Here is a 26,393-nt window from a genome sequence, read left to right on the forward strand (position 1 = left end):
TAGGTTTTTAAAGAAAAAAAGTCATGGGGGGCCCACAATGAATCCTTGTCCCCAGGGCCCATAGTTTGGTGCTACAAGATATGTGTTGGAATATTTTAAAATATTCCAACATTTTGAAATTGTTTCCAGATTTCTATGTTATTTTTCATTGCAGATCTATAACACGCTCGGTTTGCACTGTGTTTCATTGACATGAACGCTGATAATAAATAATGTCATCAGTACCACTGACTGAACTGATACAGAGGGGAGCACCATGCATCATTGATAAAGGGAACATAAAGCATGATGATACTTCGTCGTATGACGGTGTCGCGCACCGAAAATATTACAGATCTGAAGCGTTGTTGTGAGCTTGTTGTAGACTGGGCTGCAACAAAAGAAACAACATGTAAACAAACAGCTCGGTGAACAACAACGCTGCATGCCTGGCTGCATCCATCCAATCAGAGAGCTTGTTGAGCTCCAGGCAGCATCCCTCTCTCTCTCTCTCTCTCTCTCTCTCTCTCTCTCTCTCTCTCTCTCTCTCTCTCTCTCTCTCTCTCTCTCTCTGTGTGGGAGCAGAGCAGCAGTAATAATCAGTGTCTCTCTAGTGTCGCTCATCCTCCAACGCGCCTCGACGGACGCGCAATTATGCTTCTGTGGAATTGACGAAGGAAGGAAATCTGCACGAAGAACAACAGGACATAACATTGAAGAACACATTAAAGCTTCACCAGGTAACGGACGGATGACGGCATTTAGGGCTATTATGCGTTTATTCCGTAAAATGTGGAGCTGCATGCATTGTTTATGTTTATTTGTTTCCCCCCAAGAGAAATTTGGTCTGGTCGATCATGGTATTGTGCTAAACATCAAAATATAAAATCTGTTTCTCAGTTGACAAAAAAAAAACATTGTCAATTATTGTAATATCATTATTATGACATGCCAACGCAATATATTAAGGTTGTTGAATTAAGCAGTAGCTTATATCAAGACATAAGCACATCGATAGGGTTTAAGTTAATTCCATATCGGGGGGGGGGTTGTGTGTGTGTGTGTGTGTGTGTGTGTGTGTGTGTGTGTGTGTGTGTGTGTGTGTGTGTGTGTGTGTGTGTGTGTGTGTTGGTCCTCAGATGTTATGCCTTGCCATAATAACAATGATCACGTGGTCTCCCGGTCCACACTCACTCACTGCTCCTGGAGGAATTCTCTTCTCGCATTTGCTGCTTTATGTAATCACGTCTCATGCTAGAATATGCTCTTATAGGGTTTACTCACCGCTGTCAAGTGAAATAAACATGACATTTGTTGAGAAAATGTGGGTTTAGTGTTGTCTCTGTTGAAAGTCGTCCTACCTGCACCTGCGTATGAGCTGGCCTACTATGGCACTGTTTCCCAAACAGTGGGTCGGGACCCATTTGTGGGTCACAGATCCATTTTCGTGGGTCGCGTGGTTGTTTCCAAACTTTTATCATTAATTATATATTTTTTCACAAAAAAAATCATGAGTTGAAAAAATGATGTAATGAATAAAATAAAATAAATAATCCCCTAATAAATTCCCTAAATTAAAACAAATGTTTAAGATTTTCTGAAAATAGTAGAACTACTGTTTTCACTAGTCCCAGGCAAATATCTGATTTCTCTTTTGGGTCTTGAGCTAAAAAGTTTGAGAACCACTGCTATAGACGGGTTTCCGAGCGACGTCATCACAGAGCAGAATGCGCAATCTGCGCATGCCTGGGGGTGGAAGGCGCGTTCGAAAATACAGCCCTGAGCGGCAGTGAGCGCACTGGCCAATACAAACTAATAGGCGAGTGTGCTCCGGTGCGTAATTTCCAAACGCACCCATAGGCTTCCCCCCGCAGCTGCGCGGTCATATTCCTCTCAATGTTTACTAACAGGAAACCTGTCTATATATGGGACATATAAATGGGAGCGCAGTGCAGATGGCCAGTGGCTGCTGACATTGTGCTGGATGATGCCAGCCTTGCCAGGTTGTATGTTGCTAATGAGATAATAGCTGTAAGTATGGAAACACTATTGACCTTACTTTTGTGCTAAAAGACAGGTAATTCAGTTCAGCAATTCTTCTTGTAAATGTTAAACTAGATGAAAGCATGGATCCCCATTCCGTTTCTTTGTTCCTGGTAGTGTTCCAATTCCAATAATGTCTGCTCGTGTTTTAGTTTCAACACTTCCAATATCACTTGTTTATCCTGTATCCTGTATGAGTTCTCTCTCCTCATTGAATGAGATAAATTGGTATCTCAACCTGAAAATGCATTTATTATTTACTAAAGTGCTGGAGAGACAGGGAGACCCCTGTTACTGAATTAACACTCTATAGCAATGATTACTATGGGAATATAGAGCCATTCAGCGCTTATTTTAACAAAAGAATATAACTTACATCGCCTTTAATATGATATTTTAGGCATTTAGTTGGTGATCTCAGAGCAGTAGGCAGTGGTGGACATTTGGTACTTCGACGACAGGGCATGAGGCTGTTGATGGTGTCATAACCTGTTTCAGGGATCAAACCCATGAACCTATGATAGGCCATTTTTAAACCACTAGGTCAACCTGCCACCACATTAACCTATGGCAGTGGTTCTCCAACTTGTTTGAACTGTGGCCCCAAATTAACATTTTCCATGAATTCACGACCCAGTATGCTTGGATGTTGGATCCCAAGCAAGCCACATCATGAATCATTGCTCTGTTCCATTGCAGCTTGAATTAGGCCTAGTCCGCCAATCCTGATTTAGGCATTGCTGTTCAGACACATGTAAGCATCCACTAAAGGAAAGGTAACATGTTTTTTCAAATGCATGTTGTCCTAGTCTTGTTTCTCTCCATATGTTGGATTAGGTACGCATGACGAGAAGATACACTCATCGCCCCAGTTTGTCCCAGATTTTCTGCACTCTGGGTTGCAGTGTACTGACTGGTCTGAAAGCCACTGGGTTCTGTCATAAACAATTAACCTCAATGTGTAAATTAGTCTAGCTTTGCCATTAGTTAGCTCATATTGAGGTCAGGTTGAAAAAAACTAAAGGTTATGCTTATGGGTAAAATAAAACAATTAAATGACATCTGCCCCCTTTGTTAAGATTATTCTGTCATACTAAGACAGAGATGGCGAGTGAGAGAGAGAAACAGTATTTTTTTTTAAACTTTTAACCAGATACTCAGCAAGTTTATTTGAATTGTAAAGAAACCGATATGTTGGTTAGAGGACATCCGATGATAAAACACAATAAAGTCCAGGACTTATTTCCCCTGTGGTCCTCTAACAAACAAACAAAAAGGTGACAATCCTACTATATGGCAGTCATACCTAAAATAAATAAAACACAATTTACATAACAAATCATCACTATGACATTGTATAAAATAACATACAATAAAATCTGCTTGAATCACTATAGTACTTTATTGAACAGACGCATTTTTCTTAGATATTCAAACTTTCTCCGGTTTGTAGATAATTGAATTGCTGTATCCAAGCTGTTCCGATTGAGAAGCATCTATGTACTGTATGTAAAATACACAAGACACATTTTAATTTCTCATCATTACAAAGTTTGAAAGAATTATACCAGGAATCTCAGTAGAAATAGAAACCATGGATGATATGGTAGCATCATAATATCAGCCTTTCAAAAGCCTTCCTGTTTATTTTATATCACTGATCAGGTTAAGAATTCATATAATGTACTGTATGAAATCTGACCCGAAGAATGCTTTGTATTTATAGCTGGCATTGCTATCTTTTTCATAATTAAAGGGGTTATATAAGGACCCTCTGGCTGTCTTTTACACTGCTGCTAACAATAAGCAGTGTAACATTGATGCTGAAGCACATTGCAACTGCACAACAATGCCTTGTTGGTATTTCATTCAGGAGAGGGGGAAGGGAGGGGGAGAGTGGTGCGTGGGTTTGTGTGTATGTATGTATGTGTGTATGTATGTGTATTTGTGTTTACCTACAATGGGGAGAACGGGGTAAGATGAGCCACTTTTCACTTAAGTTGTCCTGGAACCAAGGCAAAATGAGATAGCAGTAAAATCTAAACATTTACCCTTATTTCAGGATGTCTTCTATCAAATGAAATTATGATTAAGCAACTATGACAAAGGGCCATGAACAGTTATGACTTCTATGACACAGTTTTCTAGTTTTCTAGATAAAGGTGGTGGTTCAACTTACCCACTGGCTCATCTTACCCTGTTCTCCCCTACGTGAGTGTGTTAGTGTACATACATAATGAACTGTATGTTCCTTATATATAAGGGTGTGTGTGTGTGTGTGTGTGTGTGTGTGTGTGTGTGTGTGTGTGTGTGTGTGTGTGTGTGTGTGTGTGTGTGTGTGTGTGTGTGTGTGTGTGTGTGTGTGTGTGTGTGTGTGTGTGTGTGTGTGTGTGTGTGTGTGTGTGTGTGTGTGTGTGTGTGTGTGTGTACTGACAGTGACAGGGTAGTGAACCTGGGAGCCATGCGTGCATCCTTGTGGTGATGTAAGTCTGTGTGTGTCTGTGTCAGTGGGGTGACTGGGAGGTTGGGGACTTATGTCTCTGTGAAACGAAGGGACGTGGCTGCAACAAATTGGAAGTGGTCGAGAGGTTCAGTCTAGCTAGCAGAGTAGGTCAGGAGTTAACGATGCTGATGTTGACATGCAGCACATGTTGATCCCACTGGGATGACAGCATTTGAAATGACAGTATCTAGTCACTTTGGTTCAAGAGTCAAGATATGTATTGTTACATTATGTATAGGAGTATGCAAGAGTAAAATTCTTTGTTTTTTGGTCAGCGGCGAGAGAGAGAGAGCAGAGTCCCATTCCATCACCACACCATGTGAATTCACTAAATAGCACACCTTAACCACTTAACCATATGAACCATAGTGTCCCTGTTCTGGAAGTGAACCTTCGGCACAAACGAGCTTGTGGATCGACTATTTTCGGCAAAGATATTTGGTGTATAAGGGAAAAGGGAGGGGGCCTAGTATAGACCCCTGGGGGACTCCGGTCGATGAAGTTCCATGTGTAAGTGGTTAAGCCCTATACTCTGTCATACCGTTGAATAGCTGATATAAGTTCACATGTCGCAACACGATCTGCTATCTTTTTTTTATAGATCTAATATTTTCTCAATTTTTAGAAACTAGATTTTCAGACACACTTCAAATGTAGTCCTATATTTTGCTGAGCAGAGCAATTGCCACGAGTTATGCTGTCATGGATATGTCAAATGACAGTAGGGAAGAGGGGGTATAAATACACAAGGACTAACTAGACACATGTGAACTAACTGACAATCAACACTGGGATAGGCTACAACTAAAAGGTCACAGGTGCAAAATATTGGCTAATCACAGGACTGGTGAGACAAACAGGTATAACAGCAACAACACAGGAAACCAGGAGACACTAGAACATTACTACAAAATAAGGTACACAAGTATAAATCAAAACCTAACTAAAACTAAGAAATAAGGAAGACACATTGCACACAACAGTAAAGTAATACCCTAACTATAACTTAAGAAACAAGGAACACAAGAAAAGAAGTGTTAAACACTGCTGTAGTGCCCCATTCTGTATGTGTGCTATTTAGGTTTTTGGTGTGACAATTCTCATGGCAGACTCCTGAACAGTGTTTGTGCCAAGTTTGGTGGTGATTGGAGCAACGGTGCGCCTGTCGACACCATGGGCCAGGTGGCCACACATGGCCTCTGGTGTGACTATTCTCATGGCAGACCCCAGTCTGTGTTTGTGCCAAGTTTGGTGCGGATCGGAGCAACGGTGTGCCTCGCATGTCTGATATGTTATGTGTTATGTTTATGACGTCCACTGACCGTCCACTGTCCACCCACTCTCTTGGCAATTTTAAAATAGCCTAGGATGTTTGAAGATTTTGAAATTTGCCTGTTTGATATGCCAAAAATAGGGATGCCAGGTTGAAAGTGGTTCAACCAGATCATTTGTATTTGTTAGTAGTGAAAACCTGCATACACACACAGATTGGACATCATTGTCTGAGGATGTTTTACTGTTTAGGCATTTAGCAGATGCTCCTATCCACAGCAACATACAAAGGGTAAGATTGGACCGATGAACATGGACGATGTGTCTGTCTGTCTGTCTGTCTGTCTGTCTGTCTGTCTGTCTGTCTGTCTGCCTGTCTGTCTGTCTGTCTGTCTGTGTGTATCTGTCTGTCCTGGGCATAACTTGGGCACTGTCCGACCGATTGGCAGTATTGATGCAAAGGAATAAGGAGTGCTAGGGGGTGAGGTGGAGTCTAAAGAGGTGAGTTGTCAGACCGCGGTGGAAGTGAGTCTGCAGTCCTGACTGGGGTCTGGGGGGAATGTCATTCAACAGCTTGGGAGTCAGGAAGGACAGGGACAGACGTCTTGTGTTTGCTCATCAAAGTGTTATCTAGCAAAGCTACCCTTGATGTCATATGGCAGATAAGGTGTATTCGATTAGATTAGGGTCAGTCATGAGCAGTGGGGGTTTGTGTGTGTGTGTGTGTGTGTGTGTGTGTGTGTGTGTTGGTAATTTCTCTCTTAATATGATTGGCTGATGGAGGCGTAGCATTCCAGAGCAGCTGCTTGTGCCAGGACGGTGATCTGGAGATATAAAGCAGATGGGATCTCAGCATGATCAGTCACCATGATGGCATGATGGGAGGCAGCGTGCAGGCTACTGTTCAACACTCTACTCACACAGAAACCTCTCAAATCACTCAGCTAACGACTGTGTCCTTTTGTGTATTTTACGGCAACTACCAAACTAATAGTATTGCAGCCTGCTTATTGTCTGCTGGCTGAGTCTATTCACTGGGGAATGCATGGAACGTTCCAGCCATGGCAGCATCTTGTTGATATAAATAGACTTCGTTCAAAATGGACCACTCATCTGTGCAGTGCATCGCCAGAAGGCAAGTGTATATGAAGCACGCTGTCATCCAGTCATAGATTTGTCTCTGGAGATCTGGCCTTTACCAAATTACTTCGCTTTTGTGTCGGGGTGGGGGTGGGTCGGCAAATGTAACAACCACTGTCATTCACCTGGTGTAATATCACAGTCTGCTCACCTGATGGTGTGTCACAATGGTAGCCTGGTCGGCAGTAGAGGTACCCGACACCAATGTTCCTGAGTTAGGAAGCCTAGAGAGAACAGTGCACATGCTGAGATCAAGGCAAACATTTTATTTATTTATTTAACCACTTGAACCCTAGCATCACTATTCAGGGGGTGAACGTTTCAGAGAAGAAATCTGTGCTGTCAAGTGCAAAGAAATCATCAGTGTTACTGGCATAAATGTCCACTAGAAATGATGCGAGAGTGCAGACTTGCTGACACTAACTCGGGACTCCTGGAGCGCTGCCCTCCACTCCTATACAGCAGTGGTTCTCAAAGTGGGGTCCGGGGACCCCCAGGGGTCCTTGAGGGGGTCCCCAGCCAAATTAATAGTTGGGAACGAAATTGACCCTTATGTGTCCGTAACTCTGAGAGTGTACAAATGGAACCAAATGGACCTCTTATGGTCCATTTGGTTCTATTTGTACACTCTCAGAGTTAAATTAACATTGATGATGATACTACAGTGTAGATTGGGACCCCCAAGAAATGAAAATGGTTGAGTCCCTGGCATATCTTTTCAAATGGGGGTCCGTGGGCTTGATATGTGTCAATTTGGGTGTCCTTGACGCGAAAAAATCAAATAAAGATTCTACAGGACTGCCAAGCCATAACACATAGGTTGTTCAGTTACACGCACGCACAGAACAAAAGAAAGAAAAGAAAAGACCTGGCCAAATGACTTTTGTGCCCCGGGCGGGGGTGGGTCGGAAAACGGACACGGGAGAGAGCTCATCTAACAGCCACTGTTGTTCACCTGCCTACTTTTTTTTTCTTCCCCTAAACTTTTTTTATCCCACGATTTTTGTTACCCATTTTTTCGCAAATTGCCTAAGCTGTAATCTTGGGCGCTACTCTCCCTCTGCCAGCCTGGGGAGAGCTCCGAACTGAGCTCTTTCTTCACAGTGTGCTTTCCTGATGGTTTGAGTGTCACAGTGGTATTGGCCTGGCTAACAATAAGACAAACCAGAGGAACAAGCTTTTAATAAAACAGTCTCCAGGACTGCTCAGTCTCTTGAGACAGGACAGTGTGTGTAGAGAGTGTAGAACATTGGTTCTCAAAGTTTTTCATGTCAAGGAAATTGTTATATATTTGGCAGCGGGCCCCCATCTTAAAATATTTTGTGCCAGGGACCCTCAGAAGAGAAGATTTTTTGTTAAAAAAGGTAAATTATTCAACAATTTCCAAACATTTTAGATATTTATAAGAACATTTCAAAAATAGCAGATATACAAGCTACACGTGTTGTGAGCTTGTAGATCAGCTGTTTTTGAATAGCCAACATATACATGGATAAAGGTGTGTCTTGGGCAATTAAACCTGGCGGCGCCCATCCCTCTCCAGATTGGATGCAGTTTAACGTCGTACCCAGGACGTTAAACTACTGCTGCCCTGGCAAAACTCAAGCCCATATGGAAAGACAAAAACATCAGTCTGGCATCAAAAATGAGACTAATGCCCTCACTTGTCATCTCAATCTTTCTATACGCTTGTGAAACTTGGATCCTTACAGCAGAGCTCCAGAAGAGAATACAGAGCATGGAGATGAGATGCTACAGAAGACTCATGGGTATCCTACACCCAACATGTCACCAACGAGGAAGTCCGGCAAAAGATCAGCCAAGCCATCGGCCCACATGATGACCTGTTTACTACTGTCATAAAGCGAAAACTGAGGTGGTACGGACACATCACCAGATCCTCAGGCCTTGCAAAGACCATCCTGCAAGGCACCGTACAAGGTGGCAGGAGACGAGGGAGACAGAAGAAAAGATGGGAAGATAACATCGGAGAATGGACTCACTTGAAACTCAGTGAGGCAATGAGAGCTGCCGAGGACAGAGAGGGATGGAGAGAGCTTGTCAACAGATCGTCTGTGGTGCCCCAACGACCCTCCGGGGTTATGGGATAGGTGAAGGTGAAGGTGACATGGATAAAGTGGTTAAAATGATTGTGACGCTATGTTAACTACTTTTGCTGGGGAACCAGCAAACCCCCCCCAAGGACCCCTGGGAGTCCCCGGACCCCAAGTTGAGAACCAATGGCATAGACGCCAGAAGTCTAGGATGTTGGAAGGATGTTGTGGTTTGATTATGTGGTTGACGTGCTACTGTGGTAGCTGACTATATAGTGAGCTACCACAGTGCACCCCATCATGGTATACAGTGAAAAGTAAAACGTGAATAGTCTGCATAAAAGAGGAAGTGCACTAACATAATTTGCGGTGTCTGTATTTGACTATAAGTGGAAATTGACATGATTTGCAGAGCATCGATTTAAAGAAAATCTCTATTTTAAGATAAGGTCAAAGTTATTATTTATGTGCCAAAATGTAGATTTTCGCATCAGTGGTGAACTTAAAAGCAAGACTAGTCACTAGACATAATTAGAAGTAATTAAAAACACCACAAGACAACTGGACAACAGAAAACACTGTAATAGAGCTTCAGTACATCAATCCACTCCAACAGACAGATTGAATAATTTTAGTAATCTTGAACATAATGTGTTGGAGTAGTCCTGTTGTTCTGAAGGCTAGAGTCTGTCCTTGTGCTGAGGACTGGAGTCCGGCTCTTGATTGTACAGACTATAAATTGGAAGGGGACGACATTGAAAAGGTCCCTTTGTTTCACACTGAGTTTTGCTGCTCTCCACGAGACAAAGGATAACACAGAGGGAGTACTCTATTGTAAGAGTTGGAGAGACTCAGAGTAACAGGTCTATAAATACATGTAGGTTATTAGGAACTTGTCTTCGTGTGTGGACAACACACACGCAAACAAGCTAGTAAGCACTTAAAATAGTGCATCTGTCAATACGTATAAAAGTGAACTCTCTCTCTCTCTCTCTCTCTTACATATATATATATATATATATATATATATATATATATATATATATATATATATATATATATATGTGTATATGTATATATATGTATGTATATGTATGTATATATATATATAAAATAAACCTCAGTTGTACTAGCGTAGCTAAACGTGTACAGAACGTTTCTGTATTTATTTTATAAGTTGATGCTGTTCCATAAAAGAGTGAGTGGGTGTTCATGTGAAATAATGTCTATTGCAAGTTGAGACATGATTGACACAGACTGACGCTGGTGCTCCTGGCATCCTCTACCCTCACTGCGCACTAATCATCTGCGCTAGCGCCTGTGCCCCTGCAGTCAGGTGCCCACTATGGGCTTTTGTCCAAAACGTTGACCTATACATGAACCATATGACTGCTTGATGTCTGTCTGTTTCATCTTCTGACCCCAAACCTATTGCAGCGGTCATGCTAGGGGTTCTTCTTTATTTGTTTTTAGGGTTAAATTGCAAATAAAGTTGTGGCATGACATTCTATCATGACAAAATACAGTAAATCAAATGTAATCTATCACAATATGTTACTTATCTGCATTACTACAGATGAATGGTGAAGAAGATTCTTCATTTCATGTTAAAAGGTCAAAACAAAATCTGTTTGCAATGGAACCTAATGGAAGTCCATGACACTATGTCACTAACAATCAGAATTCTGTATATGGCCTCACTTTATGCGTATGTCTGATAAACAACCTCACACATCAATCTTATCAGATGAGCTGTCAACTTCTCACCTTTGTGCTCAGATATTAAAGCATTAGTGACCCTTTAGTGTCACAGTATTCCATAAGACACCAGTTGTATTCGATAGGTCGCCAATTTCAGTGTAATAACGGTGCAGAATTATTGCATGTTCAACACAAGCAACCGGATGCGTCCTGTCCTCTGGGACACGTGCATCATCAGGAACCCAAATTATTAGGAGATACTGCAACTGCAAATTGCTCTTATTTCACAATGATATCATAACGTTGTTGAAACCCATGAATGATTAATTATTTAAGAATTAAATGAATGATTTATTATTTAAGAATTAACTTTGGGACATGACCCTGGTTGATTAACACTGATTATCATCAGTGATGATCGGAAATCAGCCTGTTTCACAGAGGCAGATTACATGATTGCTAGTATGTACAATATAATGGAAAAGCCCTATGCCTGCCAGCGCATTGAGCAACATAATGTTTTTTTCCTCCAGACTTTAGATGAAAGTTGATTAAGTGAGCGATTTTAATAGGGTCAAACTGATTTGGGTTTCTTGCAGCTGATGATGGAGCCTGGTTCTGCTTGAGGCCTAATTTATGCTCCGTCCTGCAACAGTGTTGCTTGCCTATAATAGCAGACCTACAAGATCACAAGACGTCTCATCCGCGATGCCTTGTGAGCTTGTAGGTCTGCTATTTTGATGCGTGACACAAGTATGAATAGCTTAAGGGTTGTTTTTCCACTGTTGCCAAATGCTTGTTGGGGGAAATGTTGGGTCTCTGCTCTGTATGTAAAGTGTCCTGAGACAATTTAATTGATTAAAATAATAAAATAATTGGTTATATTTGATGTTGATGCTAAGGCTTCCAGATTTCAGCAATTGTTTGTATGATGGTAGCCAGCTGGTACTGGTAGCAACAGTTTATTGCTCCCATCATTAAATAGTGATAATCCTCAGCTATAGTAGAACCTTAAGCAGAGTACAGTAGGCCTATTTTGCCTGATTGGTATTGATTTATATTTTGACTGATTAATCGACTATAAATATTTCAGTGTAAAATGTGTAACTTGATCATATTCTTAGTGTTTACTGTTTACCTTTCCTCTGCGTTCGACCATTGCTCAAATTAAACTAACCCAGCAAGCACAATGACGTCATGATGACGTTATGATGACGCCCGGTCATCACCCCGGTGACGTTCAGGACTAGGCCAGATCACAGCCCATATGGGGATGATCTTTACGTCATTTACAGGACGTCTTCACCGGGACATCATATGGACATTTGGACAGCAATTTTGGGTGATGAGAAATGTGTTTAGATGACGTCCTGGAAGTGACGTTTTTGTGGTCAGGATTAATTTTGGTTGAAATCAGGTGATATTCTGGGCCAGATCTGACTTGTCTTGGTTTGACTTGATCTAGCCCCAATCGAGACGTCACTGATTGGTCCAGGTCCTGACTGTGCTTGCTGGGAAGCTAAACTAAAGACAAATTATGTATTTGTTATTTAACGTTTTAAATAGGTTCTCTTTTAATCAGTAAACGGACCATTTGTGACGTCCATGTCTATATTTATAAACAATCTGCTGTAAAAACACAGATTGGAGCTTTTTATCAATCTCACTCTCTCTCTCTGTCTCATTTGTCTTGGCCTGAGCCGTCGATGACATATGACTGCATAACTAACAGTGATACTCTGCGATGTCTCCGTGTGTGTGTGTGTGTGTGTTTGTGTGTGTGTGTGTGTGTTTGTGTGTGTGTGTGTGTGTGTGTGTGTGTGTGTGTGTGTGCGCGTGTGTGTGTTTGAAGAGATGGACACGGGTCAGGGACACACAGAGAAAGCGCTCGTATACAGCACACAATGGACACCCAGTGTCCATAGTTGTGAATGCCATTATTCATAGAGATTAATAATCTCTTCTGTGTTTTTCCTCTATGAACGTTGTCATGTACAATGTCATGGCCTCGTGCACAGCCACCAGTCCTGGGGCTTTTGTTGCCTTTCAGGTGCTGTCAGTCGTATACTCTCACATTTGTGATTGGAGGCGACTGTTGTCTCAGAAACAAACCCCTTTTTCCTCCCATATTGCCTTGTACAGAAGGCGTCGTGCGTGTTTATGTGTGTGTGTGTGTGTGTGTGTGTGAGCGAGGGGGGCAGTGAGTGAAAGCAGTACAGTATATTGGGTCATTTGAAAATAACTGAGACTCAGATGAAACCTCTTGCTGGAGCGGGGTGGTGTTTAGCTCACAGAATGCTTTGCCATGGCAACGCGGCAGGTCGCTCGAGGATGTTGAGCTAAGTATGGGAACAACTGAAAGGTAGGCGGAAAATTATTCCGTAGTTACTGCTGGAGGTGTAGATTGTGGTGTCAGTCACTGTCTTTTTATGGTGCTGCTCAGACTACTGGCACCGCTTTTATAGCATTTTTCACTAATTTGTGTTTTTGTTTGGTTGCTTTATTTCCAACTATTCCTACCTCAATGTCTGTCTGGGGTCATTGCCCTGATGGAAGATACTCTTCAACAGAGGCCATTTAAGATCGACCACAACTGCATATTACCTTTGTTTACATCAGTGGTTCTCAAACTTTTTAATTTCAAGGATCCCCATACTGTAACTCTGAGAGTTACAGACCTGTACCGGGTCCATTTGTAACCCCGTCAAGGAACCCCGAGGGTCCCTGGGGACCTCACTTTGAGAACCACTGGTTTAGATCTTCGTTTGGGTTATGATATTAGAGTGTGTGCTAAAATGGCTTATTTGAAATTGCAATGACCTCATGCGGATGTTAAAATAGTTGCCACACACGTGGAAGCAAGACGTGGATTCCGAAAGGATGTTGGTCTGTGTGTGTGGAGATACAAATTAGGGAGATGATGTCTTTAAAGAGGAATCCTCCGGCTGAATGAATCATCTGAACAGAGAGAGAGAGAGAGATGGAGAGAGAGAGGGGGAATCACCGCTTTAAAAAAACAAACCCTTAACAGGACAGTGAGCACACATCCCTCTACAAAGGTTGGAGCTGTTGCATGGATGTTATTACTCCATAAACAATGTAACGGTGGCTGTAGTGAAGTGCGCTCTTAGCAACGAGGAGAATCTTTCGCTTTCTTGTTCTGTTTGAAGATAAGGTTTTTATTGGGTACATAAAGGATTATTGGAGTGGAGCGTTTATTGGGTAAGTATTGATAACACTGTATCAGATTTGGCTTGAGTGCTGTATCATTAACATGCTGATGTTGGTGATCTAATCTAATTCTTTTTTCTTTCTTTTTTAAAAACAACACCACCAAAACAGACAAAACAGTACAACTGGTGATCTATTTTTTTTTTTTTGTTCTCAGATAGAGGTAAAAGCATGCACGTGCAGGCGCGCACACATACACACACACACACACACACACACACACACACACACACACACACACACACACACACGTTATGTATGTTATTAATGTAATGTTTTGTAATGACACGTGTTATTCATCTAATGTCATGCGTTATGTGGAATCTTCCATAAATATTAGACATTTCTATTGGAGGATGATTAAGGGGAGAGGACAATGAGCAGTGGATTCATTGTACTTTATTTGTTTTGAAGTAGTTCAATATGGACACTCTTTCCAATCATATTTGTTGTCGGGGGCGAAACTTGTATGTCCAAAATCTTTACTTTTCGGGGAATCGAATAAAGAACCTGTGTTCCAATGGATCAAATCCAATTATTCAGTCACAAAGCTCTTGTTAATACTGTTCGTTGGTTCAATAATTAACCGTAACCATTTTCACTTTCACTTTTAAAATCTTTCGAAAATAGCTGATCATTTGCTACTTTAGCTTGACACTCTTGTACGACGAGGTAGTGCATTACTCTGCGATTTAAAAATAAATAAATATGGAGATACAAGGTTTCTGCCCAACAGTGGCATATCTCTTTTACTTTCACTTTCTTATCTCTAGATCTCTGTCTGTCTGTCTGTCTGCCCCTCTCTCTCTCTCTCTCTCTCTCTCTCTCTCTCTCTTGCACACATTCTAGCCAAATGATAAACACACTCACCATGTTTCTCTTCATCTTTTATGTCTTCACAGCACAAAGAGAAAACAAAAAACAGTCAATTCAACTTGCATAGACGGAGAAACCCAGTCTGGTACCAGCATGGCAGAACACAAGTAAGTACTGTGTGAACAGAAAACTACACACACCTAACATAATGTAACTGTGTGTGTGTGTGTGTGTGTGTGTGTGTGTGTGTGTGTGTGTGTGTGTGTGTGTGTGTGTGTGTGTGTGTGTGTGTGTGTGTGTGTGTGTGTGTGTGTGTGTGTGTGTGTGTGTGTGTGTGCGCGTGTATGTACAGTGCACAGTGCACATATACTACTGTATGTGTAGACTAGAGGTATGTGTATGTGTGTGTTGTGTGTGTGTATAGACAAGCATGCATATTATTGTGTCCACACGTGCCCTCCTGCATGTTTATACAAGCTTATCTGTCTGTGTGTGTGTGTGTGTGTGTGTGTGTGTGTGTGTGTGTGTGTGTGTGTGTGTGTGTGTGTGTGTGTGTGTGAATATCTATGTGTGCTGTTCAGACACTTGATTATACCCTCTAAAATTCCACAAAGCTTCTATTAATAACTTTAACCTCTGTGCCAACACACTTAACCACCTATTAAAGAAATGCTGAAGAACTTTCACAACGCTTGCAAAATAGGGACACCAGGGTGAAAGTGGTTAATGGGGGGGGGGGGGGGGGGGGGGGGCGGGGGGGACATTCTCCGGAAACAGCCGATCTACAAGCTCAGCTATTTTCTGGCGAAGAGACTTGGTGTAGAAGGAAACAAGAGCAGAACAAGTGCAGAGCCAACTCAGGTCTGTTTCACTAAGTATAGAGGGTTTAACAACTTCAACCCCCATATGGTTGAGCGGAGTCCCTCAGGGCTCTATACTAGCGTCTTTTCTGTTTTCTGTTATTGTGGGGAAAGCTTTCGCTGACAATAGCCGATCGACAAGCTCACAACAACGCGTCGCGACCTACTTCATCATGCAAGAGGGTCAAACAAAGGTTGTTAAAAGATTTGCAAAAATGTTCACGATTTTTCAAAAATAGCAGATCTACAAGCTCATAGTGCGGCACTCAGTGCCACTTAAACCTATATTCAATGGTTTAAAATAGGAGATCTACGAGCTCACAAAGTTGTGAGTCTGTAGATTGTAGAACTCGTATTTTCACTATTTTAAATGTTTAAAAAAAAAAAGATAATAAAGAAGGGACGGTTTTGGACATAGGCCTACATGGATTCCACCCGACAGCAACGAAAAGGAACCAACTTGTCCTGTAAGTCTGCGAGTGTACAAAAACATTTGAGTTAAATGAACACTGGGATTTTACTGTATGCATGTTTTCTATAGGACATCTGTGCAGGCCAGTTGCAGTTGAAGTGACTTTATCTCCCCAGAGAGCTTTTGTTGTTATAGCTATTTCCTTTTCCTGTGTACAAGCTGGTATTTACTGCATACCAGTTCTTTCTCACTTTCTCTCCCTTTCTGTCTTGGATATAAGATGTGCTACTAAAGGATGTCTCTCTTTACTTGTCTTTACTGCTGGCTGACACGTTGTTAGTTTTATAGACATCATACATGCTTTTATTTCTTCCCGGGTTGACTATATAAATGGTGTTTTAAAATGTCTTAAGCAAAAATAGAAATGTACAGAATGCTGCTGCTAGACCTTTAACTAAAAGCAGGTGAACAGAACAAATTACTCCTGTTTTAACTTCCTTACATTGGTTGCCTGTCTGTTTTAGGATTGATTTGAAGAATTTACTGATGACTTTCAAGGCTCCCAATTAAATCTTTTACTTATTAACACCTTGTTAGCCTTTGTACAGCCTGAGGTCCTCGGGTGGGAATTTGGTTGTACCTGAGTCGAGGCTGAGGACAAAGGATGACACCTCGACCCTGGAACAACCTGCTTGAGGAGAGCATTATATTCTCACTCTCAAGTCATAATGAGTTGGGGGCTACATCTGACCATACGTCACCCTTTTGACACGACGGGATCCCCTTTCGTGTCAATTTTCAACACTCCCGCTAGTCCTGCCCACACTAGTCCTCTTAACCCATTAAGACCTGGAACGCGTCTGTGTCACTTTTTCCATTTGAGCAAAAAAAAAAAGAGCATAATTTTACACTTTTGGCTATTCAAAAATAGCAGATCTACAAGCTCATAGCAGCGCAGCACCGAGTGCCGCACTGCTACGAGCTTGTAGATCTGCTATTTTTTGAAAAATCGTGAAAATGTGTGCAAATCTTTGAATATATATTGTTTAAAGCGAACATTTTTAACTCTATTCTTTGGTTCTGGGGGTCTCTGGAACAAAATATTTTGATGGGGGTCTGCGGCCAAATACATATAATTTTGGGGGTCCTTGAGCACTTATAAAGTAAATATAACAAAATAATTCCATTACATTTTCCCTACTAGAAAAAGTCAGCCTACAAGTGAGCTGCATGGTAGCACCCTCTGGTCACAGAGTGACATACAGACACACGGACAGACAGACTGCAATAGTTTAAAACTGCGCTTCTCACGGCTCAACTAAAACACTGACCAGATGTCCATCCTCTCTGTTCCTGCTGTAATACCTTTCTCTTTTTTTTCTCAGGGAGAACAATGAGGACTTCAAGGTCCAGACAGCCAAGCATCCCAACACGACTCCCTTAAGGCCGCCCAGCGAGCACTCCAAGGACCGTGCGTCCAAGAGGCTGTCGGGAGAGTCCAACGGGACCAGCGAGGGAGGGACAAAAACGCCCGTGGAGATAACCGCATTGGAGGAGTCATTCCGGCGCTTCGCCATCCACGGCGACACGCGCGCCACAGGCAAGGACCTGCATGGGAAGAACTGGTCCAAGCTCTGTAAGGACTGTGGGGTCATTGACGGCAAGAACATCACCTCCACCGATGTGGATATTGTCTTCTCCAAAGTCAAGTAAGTAATGTGCACTGACCACTGTAACAACCTAGAGGTGCACATAGCTGCTTCAGAACCCTAGTGGACAGAGTGGACATACTGCCTCATCGCAATAGATTCAACTAACAATAACCTTTATTTAGCACCTTTCAAGAACAGAGCACAAAGCACTTCATGTGAGTACAATCACAGTATACACAAAGAAAACATTGAATAATTAACAAAAAAATTCTAAGGTTTATATAGATTCATTTCTATATGATTGGAATTTACCTCATGGCTTGTGTTTGTTCAACAATTGATTGTCAAATAAGAGCATCACCCAACTTGCTACTGCACTGGCTACTAAACTGTAATGTGTTGTGTAGTGTGTGCTCAACTTTGCAAATTCCATGTCTTATAGACATGGAACTTACCTTACAGTAGTAGTGGCTACAGTATGTGAATATTATGGTATTATCATGGCACATACAGTATACGAGTATATTACTTGAGTTCCTGATCATTTTGAAAAAACCTACAGCATTACAGCACCTGAACTTGCACATTGATGGTGCAGTGACTAAGTCACTTGCCTCTGGACCCCATGTACTGTACAGTACAGAACAGTACATTATAGTACAGTAAACTACAGTACAGTACAGTAAAGTGCAGTACAGTAAGTACAGCACAATAGCTGGCCTTTCCTCTTCTGCACTGTCCTCAACCCTCAGCTTTCCAAACTGTCTAAGGCTATATTTAGACTGGCAGGCCAAATCCTAGTTTTGGCCTATCCAGGTTGGAATCAGATTGGCTTTTATCAAGTCTGAACAGCAAAACAACACATGGAAACAGATTTTTGCCAAACAGATTTGAACCACTTTCCAAGATGGATTGAAATGTGATCCAAATCTGATTTCTAAACGTGTTTCAGTCTGCACTCTGGACACTCAATCACTGAAGCCTGATTTATACTGTGTTGTACGACAATGTCACTCACTGAAAATAGCTGATTTACAAGCTCACAATGGGCCGCGATTCGACTCGCTGTGAGGTTGTAGGTCTGACACTCACCATACGACAGAGCATTACTCATGCCTACAGTAAGTCATTACATCGTTACCACAGCAACCAACGATGATAATGCAGGTCGACCAGTCTCGTAAAAAATAAAATAGAGCCTTGACATTTTGTTATTTACTACGTTGCCATGGAAGCCAGGAGTAACAAACATCATAAGGAAGCAGATATTGTTACCACCATCGGGTTGGTTTTGTAGGGCGAAAATACAATAGCACAATACTTTCTACCAAATACCTCAATATCGATATTGTGGCGATAATACAATCCCATAGTATAAAATAAGGTTTATGTGATTAAAACCAGGAAAAAAATAACGCTTATGCAATATCACGATAATACGATATCCCATGTTGTGGGAGTTCAGGTCATGATGGCTCATCCTGTTTCTCCTCATGCCTGGTGGAGTCAGCACTTCTTCCCCAGGTTTTGGAGGAGATAATAATAAGCTGTGACCTCAATAATAATGTCACCACTGTCAACCTTGTTTTGTTGGATGATCACGCTCTGTTGAAGTCTGTGTGGCACAAAGACTGCCAGAGATGAAAGATTTTGGGAAAACGTGTCGCTTCATAGCCAATATTCGCCTCTACACTAGTGGATCTGGACCCAGAAGGGGGTCGTCAGATGTTCTGACAGGTTCCTGGACAAAGAACAATGTAAACTGAGACATACAGTATTGAGAATATATTGCCTCCTGCATTCATGATTATTGGAGACCAATTCAGGTCTCTCAAAAGGCAGGCAATATTGTGTACACAGAGGTTAACTAACATTTAACCACTTGAGCCCTACTTTATACTGTGTCGTACGACGGTGTTGTGAGCCGATCTACAAGCTCACGACGTGTGAGCTTGAGGATCAGCTATTTTAGCTATTTTTGTAGACTGTTGAACATTTTTGCCTATAATGACATGCCCAAAATACGGATGCCAGGTTGAAAGTGTTAAAGAATGCCGTGGCCTTCTATATATATTTTCTTGTTGTTTTTCCATGCTCTCAAAGCAACTATGTGAAAGGATTTGTTTCATCATGGCTGATCTGCAAAGAATAAAGATGATTCTTCCAGACAGCAACTAAACAGAACCAACAGGGAGGTAGCAAACCACATCCACAGTTGAATGCACGTTCACTGTTTTGTGTTTTGTGTTCTGTGTGTTGTGGATCCATGGACCCCCAGCAGTCATTGAGGGGGTTCCAGACCGGGGCATCCCCAGCTAGATAACTGATAGTTAGGAACCATATAGCCACATGGACAAATCCATAACAAACTGGGGGGTCCTGGAAAAAAAAAGAAAAAAGTTGAGAATCACTGGGCTAGTCCATAATGATAATCCAGAATATGTCCATAGCTCTGTATTATGGTGATGCGTTCAGTAGAGCTGCACAGTTGAGTTTCAACACAGCGTGTAGTGGGTGTAGCCTTGGCGTTGGGATAAGAAGAGGAGAATGGAGGGGGGGGGGGGGGGCATGTTTCTAAGCTGTTTGGCTCCAGGCGTGATGGAGTGAGTGAGCGTGCATGCGTGTATATGCGTGCCATGAGGGCTTCCACGCAAGAGATCAAGATCTCCACTTTATTTTTAATCAGAGCCGGAGTTCCTCGCCAACACATAAAGAATTAAACAGCTTTATGAGCGCTGCTGTCTAACGGCAACACGGCTCAATAAATCCTCATTTATTCTGGGAAGGAAGGGCCTGCTGTAGCGGTCTGCCAGGCTGACGGCCATGCTGGCTCACTGGGAGACAGAATAACACGGCATAAACCACGGATGTGAATGAAATGCACTGCAGACTAATTAATTCGTCTCTCGTGCTGTGGCTGAGGTTTCATCATTCACCGAGCAGATTATCATGTACTACATGTACTGTAGTGTAGTTGATGATCCAAGAAAATTATTTCAGGTCCATTTTTATGCTATATACTGTAAGGCATTTATTGTCACATACACATGCAGTACAGCTGGAGGCAGCAGGAGGGACATTCTTCTACTTCAAGCTTCTTCAACTGTGTGGATAACAATCATATACAAATAAAATAAGATTGTGTAAAATAGTAGTAGTGATAATAATAGGGAGTAGCCAGATAGCAACAAGTTCAACAAGCAGAGCAGTCACACACACACACACACACACACACACACACACACACACACACACACACACACACAGGGGTTACCATGTACAGACATGATATAATAATATAATATATTGTACTGTATATCTAGGGCTGTATGTAATACAGATAGCATGGAAATGATCCTGCCTTTGTCCAACAGCAGACAAAATGAAAACAGTGTTTGGGATTACAGAAGGGAAAAATGGAATGGAATTGAAGCAGATACAAAGGAGCAGCTATTAGTTTTTAGCGTCTTGCATGCTTATATCAGCAATTTTGGCTTGAGAAAAAGTTCTCTGTAGCCTTTGTTCTTTCTTCTAGACTAGAGCGATGCTGATTTATTGTCTGCCTGTCATGGGGGAGTCTAGGGGATGGATGTGGTAGTGCTCGAGCACGACCACATCCAAACAGTGGTTCGGGAACCATTTTTGGGTCACTGACCCATTTGTATTTGTTTTCTTTTTTTTTTCCAAGATTTTCAAACAGGGTTCCTTTAAAATATATATATATATAATAAATAAACAAAATTCCATAAATAATGAACAATCTGCCTCTCTGAAACTCGTTTGGTTTCGGAGAGACGTCAAATTTCTTTGGGTCTCGAGCTGGGATTGTCCCTGTTTCAAGCTGGGTGTCCCGAGTTTCCGACAAATATCTCTAAAACAGTAAAATGTCACGGTTTTCAACATTCACTACATGTTTTGAGTGCTCACATAGATGTTTATCATGTTCTGTTCTGTTGAAAGGTGCAGTCACTACAATAATTGTCCCCCATCCTGATGAAAACACTAGGTGAAAATATATAGGCCTTTATTTTTGGCTATTTTTGGAAATCGGATTTAAGTGATAAAGGGTCCTGTTTTTTTTTTAAATATATGGTCACCCTTTGCTAGTCGTCCTCAAGCAGCAATCTGGGAACCCATTCGATAAAAAAAGTAACGCGCCAACTTGTAAGTCCAGTTTCTCATCTGACATTAGACAGCATGGAACAGACGCAGAGGAGCGGAGCTCTCAAGTGTTCAACACTGACGGATCGCCCAAACAAATCTGCTCACCGACGGGAGTCAAATTAATAATAAACCCAAACAGCCCTGTTTACTGTAGCTTGTTGCTATGACAGCCAAGTTGCCTGGGGAAACTGGCCGCTGTTTAGGTGATTTATCACCACGGCGATGGGGCTGTTTATGTTTGTGTTACTATGCACTTTTAACATGGAAGTCGTACGGGCCGCGGGCCAGCTAAACAACTCTGAGAGTGCAGACTGTCAGTGGAGGGAATGTACAGTGTTATGGTATTGTTGGCAGTGACAACAATAACTACTGTAAACTATAGGATACACTATGCAGGAAAGTTCAGTGTGGAGACAGAATCACTCTACAGTAGCGCCTCTCCACTCTCCACTTGTCACCCAAAACTGGGTTGAGGGTGACATGCTCTCAAAGCCACTTGGACCAGTAACATCTTAAATCAGGAGTCTTCAATGTTTTTCAGGCCAAGGACCCCTTAGCTGAGAGTGGTGAAACAGAGACCCCCACTACATATTGTATAAAATGTTGTTGCAGATTAAACTTTTTAATAGATTTCATAGACTTGCTTGACAGCACTATCGTCAGCGTTTTGTAAGTAAACTTGACCTTTGCCTTCTGTACTCGGTCCGCTCCTTTTCCCCTCTACACACCATATGTCTTTTGCCGAAAATAGCCGATCTACATGCTCACTATGCGTCGCAGCATGGTGCGTAGTGAGAATGTACATCGGCTATTTTTGGCGATGCTTGGGTTCAAGTAATATGAAGAAAAAGGTTCATACCACAAAGATTTGGCGGCCCCCCATGTAGTAACTCTGAGGACCCCCTGTTGAAGACCCATGACTTAGATAAAGGGACGTGGTGTTGTCCAGTTGTACGCTGGGTCATAACTGAAGGGAGATAAATACATTTGGATCCTGAAGTCCATTTGACAGCCACTGGTCTACAGTGTGAGTCTGGACTGGGGCAGTGAAGGTTCACAGAGGACACATGTGGGCTGAGAGACACATGGGGAGACAAGATCCAAACAGTGAAAGTTTCCCTGCTGTTTATGTCCGAGAGGACACCGTCTCCACGCTGGGTCCTTAAACCTGTCATGTTAAAGTGATCCCACATGTCTACTCTGTTTGGTCCCCTTACAAGCACTCAGCCTCTAATGAGAGGTCATAAAATATGGCCCGTTAATAAAACACGTGTTTCCAAAAAGCACAGCGCGGTTTAGAATAGATTGGACTTTATTAATCCCAGAGGAGCATTACAGCAGCCTTAGACAATTATAATGTATATAAAATAAATACATCTAAAACTGAAAGTCTTTAATAATAATAAAAAAGCACTCCTGAGGTAAGAAAATAACTGATTGTAAAATGAAGTAAGTGTTTCAAACGTTGCACAAAGGCTCAATCAAAATGACAGAGTTTACACGTCAAGGTACAGACTGATGTTCTCCACAAGAGGTTCTTCGCTTTCAAGTTTACAAACTGTACAGTGAGAAATGTTGCTCCATTTTCATGGTTTCTTTCCCTCCCACTTTAGGAAGAAAACATGTCGTACCATCACCTATGATGAGTTCAAGACTGCTCTGGGGGAGCTGGCCAGGAAGAAGTATAAAGAGAAGACGGGAGAAGATGCTGAGGCAGAGGTCTTCAAGCTGATTGAGGGGAAGGCACCGATCATAGCAGGAGTCACAGTAAGAGTTTTGAGTTTATAGATCTGCTATTTCCACAATTTTTTATTTAAAAAAAATATATATGACATTTTTTAACATGGAATTGATTATGACGATTATGGCGATTGTGACGATTATGCAAAAATAATTGCAATTATATAAAATAATTTCGATTAGACGATTATGTAATAATTGTGACAGGCCTACCTTTGAATAAGATAACTTTTGGGATACACTGATAATCCACTTCAAAGTCATACAGCAAAATCAAACTTTTATTTTTTAGAGCTGAAAGTACATGTGCCTGAATCAGTTTTGAAAGGTGCAGGTTTCATGGGGTCACGGCCTCGGTGCAACCCTAGACTATGTTTTTTAAGTTGTTATCACTGATTTGGTTAGAAATCCTTCAGCAACAGTCGATAAAGAATAAATTCCCAACATACGTGTCATCCCTCACAGCGAGCTGTGGCCTCCCCGACAGTCTCTCGCCTCACGGACACCACCAAGTTCACGGGGTCGCACAAGGAGCGCTTCGACTCCAGCGGCCGAGGGAAGGGCAAGGCGGGGCGTGTTGACGTCGCGGACACGTCCGGCTATGTCGCAGGATACAAACACGCCGGGTCATATGAGAAGAAAGTCACCAAGCCCACCCTACCCAAACCGATGTGAGGTCCGAGACAAGGAGACAAACATTTAGATGATTTTCTATTTACAAAAGAAAAAAAGTTCTCGAAAGCACAAAAGGATAGGATTTTGTGTTGTTTTTTTTATCTACCCGCCTCTGTTCTTTTCCTGCCTGAGATGTTTTGAGTTCCTCTCTTAGTGAAAGTGTGAGAACTGGAAAACTGTTTACATCTTATTTTTACTAAATCATCATCAGCTGGTACATTCCTTTCTGATAGCAAGTTACAACACAACTGAAACAAGCAAATCAGAGAAGTGGGCTATGCTATGAATATTGAAGCTTTGCTGTTATGACAGGGCCTTATAGCCTGTTAAAGTGTTTATGAAGCACAATGAACATGCCAAGAAAAACAAATGACAGGGAGAAATGGGTTGATGAATGAAACCTTGCACTTTTCCATGTAAAATGATTCTATTTCCCATTACTGAGTTGAAGAAATGCATTTTTAATTCAAGATGTGTTGTTTTTTATATGTACTGGCCCAGCATTAATGACAGACATAATCAATGTTTATTTCTTGCTAAGACCAAGTATTGCTTGTGCCATCTTTCCACTAACTCTGTTTGTTCTCCGTCAATGACATCAGTTGTTGAGTCTTAATGTGACGTGCTGTTAATTTTCTCGACTTAATGAGTTTACACAGTTGGTCACATTTTCAGACTATACTTTGCCTTTGGCCAAAAATCATTAATAGATTGAGCATTTCTGTGTCTGTTTTAGAATGCTTAGAGATAGAAGAAACCCATGTAGTTATTATAACTGTCCAACTTAACTTTTGTCTTAATGTCTCTTTTGAAACATTGTCAAATTCTTTAAACGCCTACTGTAAGTCATACTGTATCCATCTTTGAACCTGGCCTCCTTGTAACAGTACAAACCATTGAACATTTCATTTTCATTTGATTCAGATCTCATAATTTATCTGTTCTTACTTTGACCCTTTCATATTTTTTTCCCCCAATGTACCATACTGATTTGAAAAGAAAACAATATTTATGATTAATGGAAGCCTTTACTACAGAAGACGAACATGAACTGGGTTGTTTTAAGATTGTATTTTTAACATTTTACTTATATTGTTACCATGTCAGATTTATATATAGTTCTAATATATTTGTGGTAAGATTGTGTATATTTCTAAAAACAAAAATCCATAGCCGCATGGCTTAATTTAAGACACTGCTTTCATACAGTATGTTTTGTTTCTTCCCCTGTAATTGCTGTACTTTGCGCATGTTCCCATGGTATAGTGCATTTGATTCGGAAGCATATATAGACTATACATTGATTTGTGTCTCAGTTGAACTGCTATGCCTGTTGTGAAACTCTTGGATATGCTAAATTGTCTTTAACTTCCTAATTATGTCAAGTTGAGAAATTGTGGATTGGGCATTGAGAACATTAGATGGTAATTGTGGATGTTGAACATTATTGAACAAATCTTTACTACAATGTCAAACATACAGGATGCCACTCAAAATTAGCCTCATATACACCATTGGTGTAAGATCAATACTTTTTTCATACTTTTAGGGGATTTTTTTTGTTGAATACTGTAGTTCTATAACCACAAATTTGTCTGAATTTAACCAGTTAAATCACTCTATACTTAGTTGACATGAGTCGGCTCTGTACATCGTCACTCTACACCAAATCTCTTTGCCAAAAATATTTTTGACAAATGTCCCCCCCCAGAATAGAGATTCTAGGGTGCCATCGGCATGGCAATACATTACTATGGTATCACTACAAGGATTATACTGTGAGAGAAATGGAAAGTTTGATAAAGAGAGGTATACTTTTATATATCTATTTTTCAAACATAGTGACATACTGTTCCTTATGCACTCGTCACACTATCTGTAGCCTGAGCTGATGAAGAATCGTGCATCGCCACCAAACCAGCAGCAGTCAGTGTACTAGCTTTGGCCTGCTTTAGTATTTCCAATATGGTCTGTGTCGTGTTCTTAATGCCAAATACTGTGCGCCTTTTCAAGTGGTGGAACAATATTGTCTTATTTTCAAAAAAGAAATAATTTCTTAATGTAATTATTATACCCCGGTGCATGCCATGTGGCTTTGTTCATTAGATCGTATGATGTGTGTTCATTTATAGTGCATTATTGAAAATAAAT

General features: G+C 41.4%; 1 protein-coding gene across 3 annotated transcripts; it reads left to right on the forward strand.

Moving 5' to 3' along the window:
* The first annotated feature begins 559 nt into the window (after nucleotides 1-559).
* Nucleotides 560-26,393, forward strand: tppp (tubulin polymerization promoting protein). 3 transcript variants are annotated; one of them, XM_084051938.1, is made up of 6 exons: nucleotides 705-719; nucleotides 10,568-10,605; nucleotides 14,826-14,906; nucleotides 17,397-17,720; nucleotides 23,441-23,594; nucleotides 24,033-26,393. In XM_084051938.1, the coding sequence occupies exons 2-6, from the start codon at nucleotides 10,568-10,570 to the stop codon at nucleotides 24,240-24,242; spliced, it is 807 nt and encodes a 268-aa protein (XP_083908064.1). In that variant the 5' UTR covers nucleotides 705-719; the 3' UTR covers nucleotides 24,243-26,393. The 3 variants fall into 3 exon arrangements, with proteins under 3 accessions (XP_083908065.1, XP_083908064.1, XP_083908066.1); XM_084051939.1 differs by lacking the exon at nucleotides 10,568-10,605 and having other exon boundaries at nucleotides 560-719; XM_084051940.1 differs by lacking the exons at nucleotides 705-719; nucleotides 10,568-10,605 and adding an exon at nucleotides 13,682-13,914.

Source organism: Gymnoscopelus microlampas (genome assembly GCF_963454915.1).
Source record: "Gymnoscopelus microlampas genome assembly, chromosome: 3".
Taxonomy (NCBI): Eukaryota; Metazoa; Chordata; class Actinopteri; order Myctophiformes; family Myctophidae; genus Gymnoscopelus; species Gymnoscopelus microlampas.

Excerpts from the sequence above, each read along its gene's own strand:
- tppp (XM_084051938.1), top strand. The coding sequence starts at position 10,568 with ATGAATGGTGAAGAAGATTCTTCATTTCATGTTAAAAG. Across the intron at positions 10,606-14,825 it reads TCTTCATTTCATGTTAAAAG|CACAAAGAGAAAACAAAAAA; the intron begins GTCAAAACAAAA and ends ATGTCTTCACAG. Across the intron at positions 23,595-24,032 it reads CGATCATAGCAGGAGTCACA|CGAGCTGTGGCCTCCCCGAC; the intron begins GTAAGAGTTTTG and ends CATCCCTCACAG.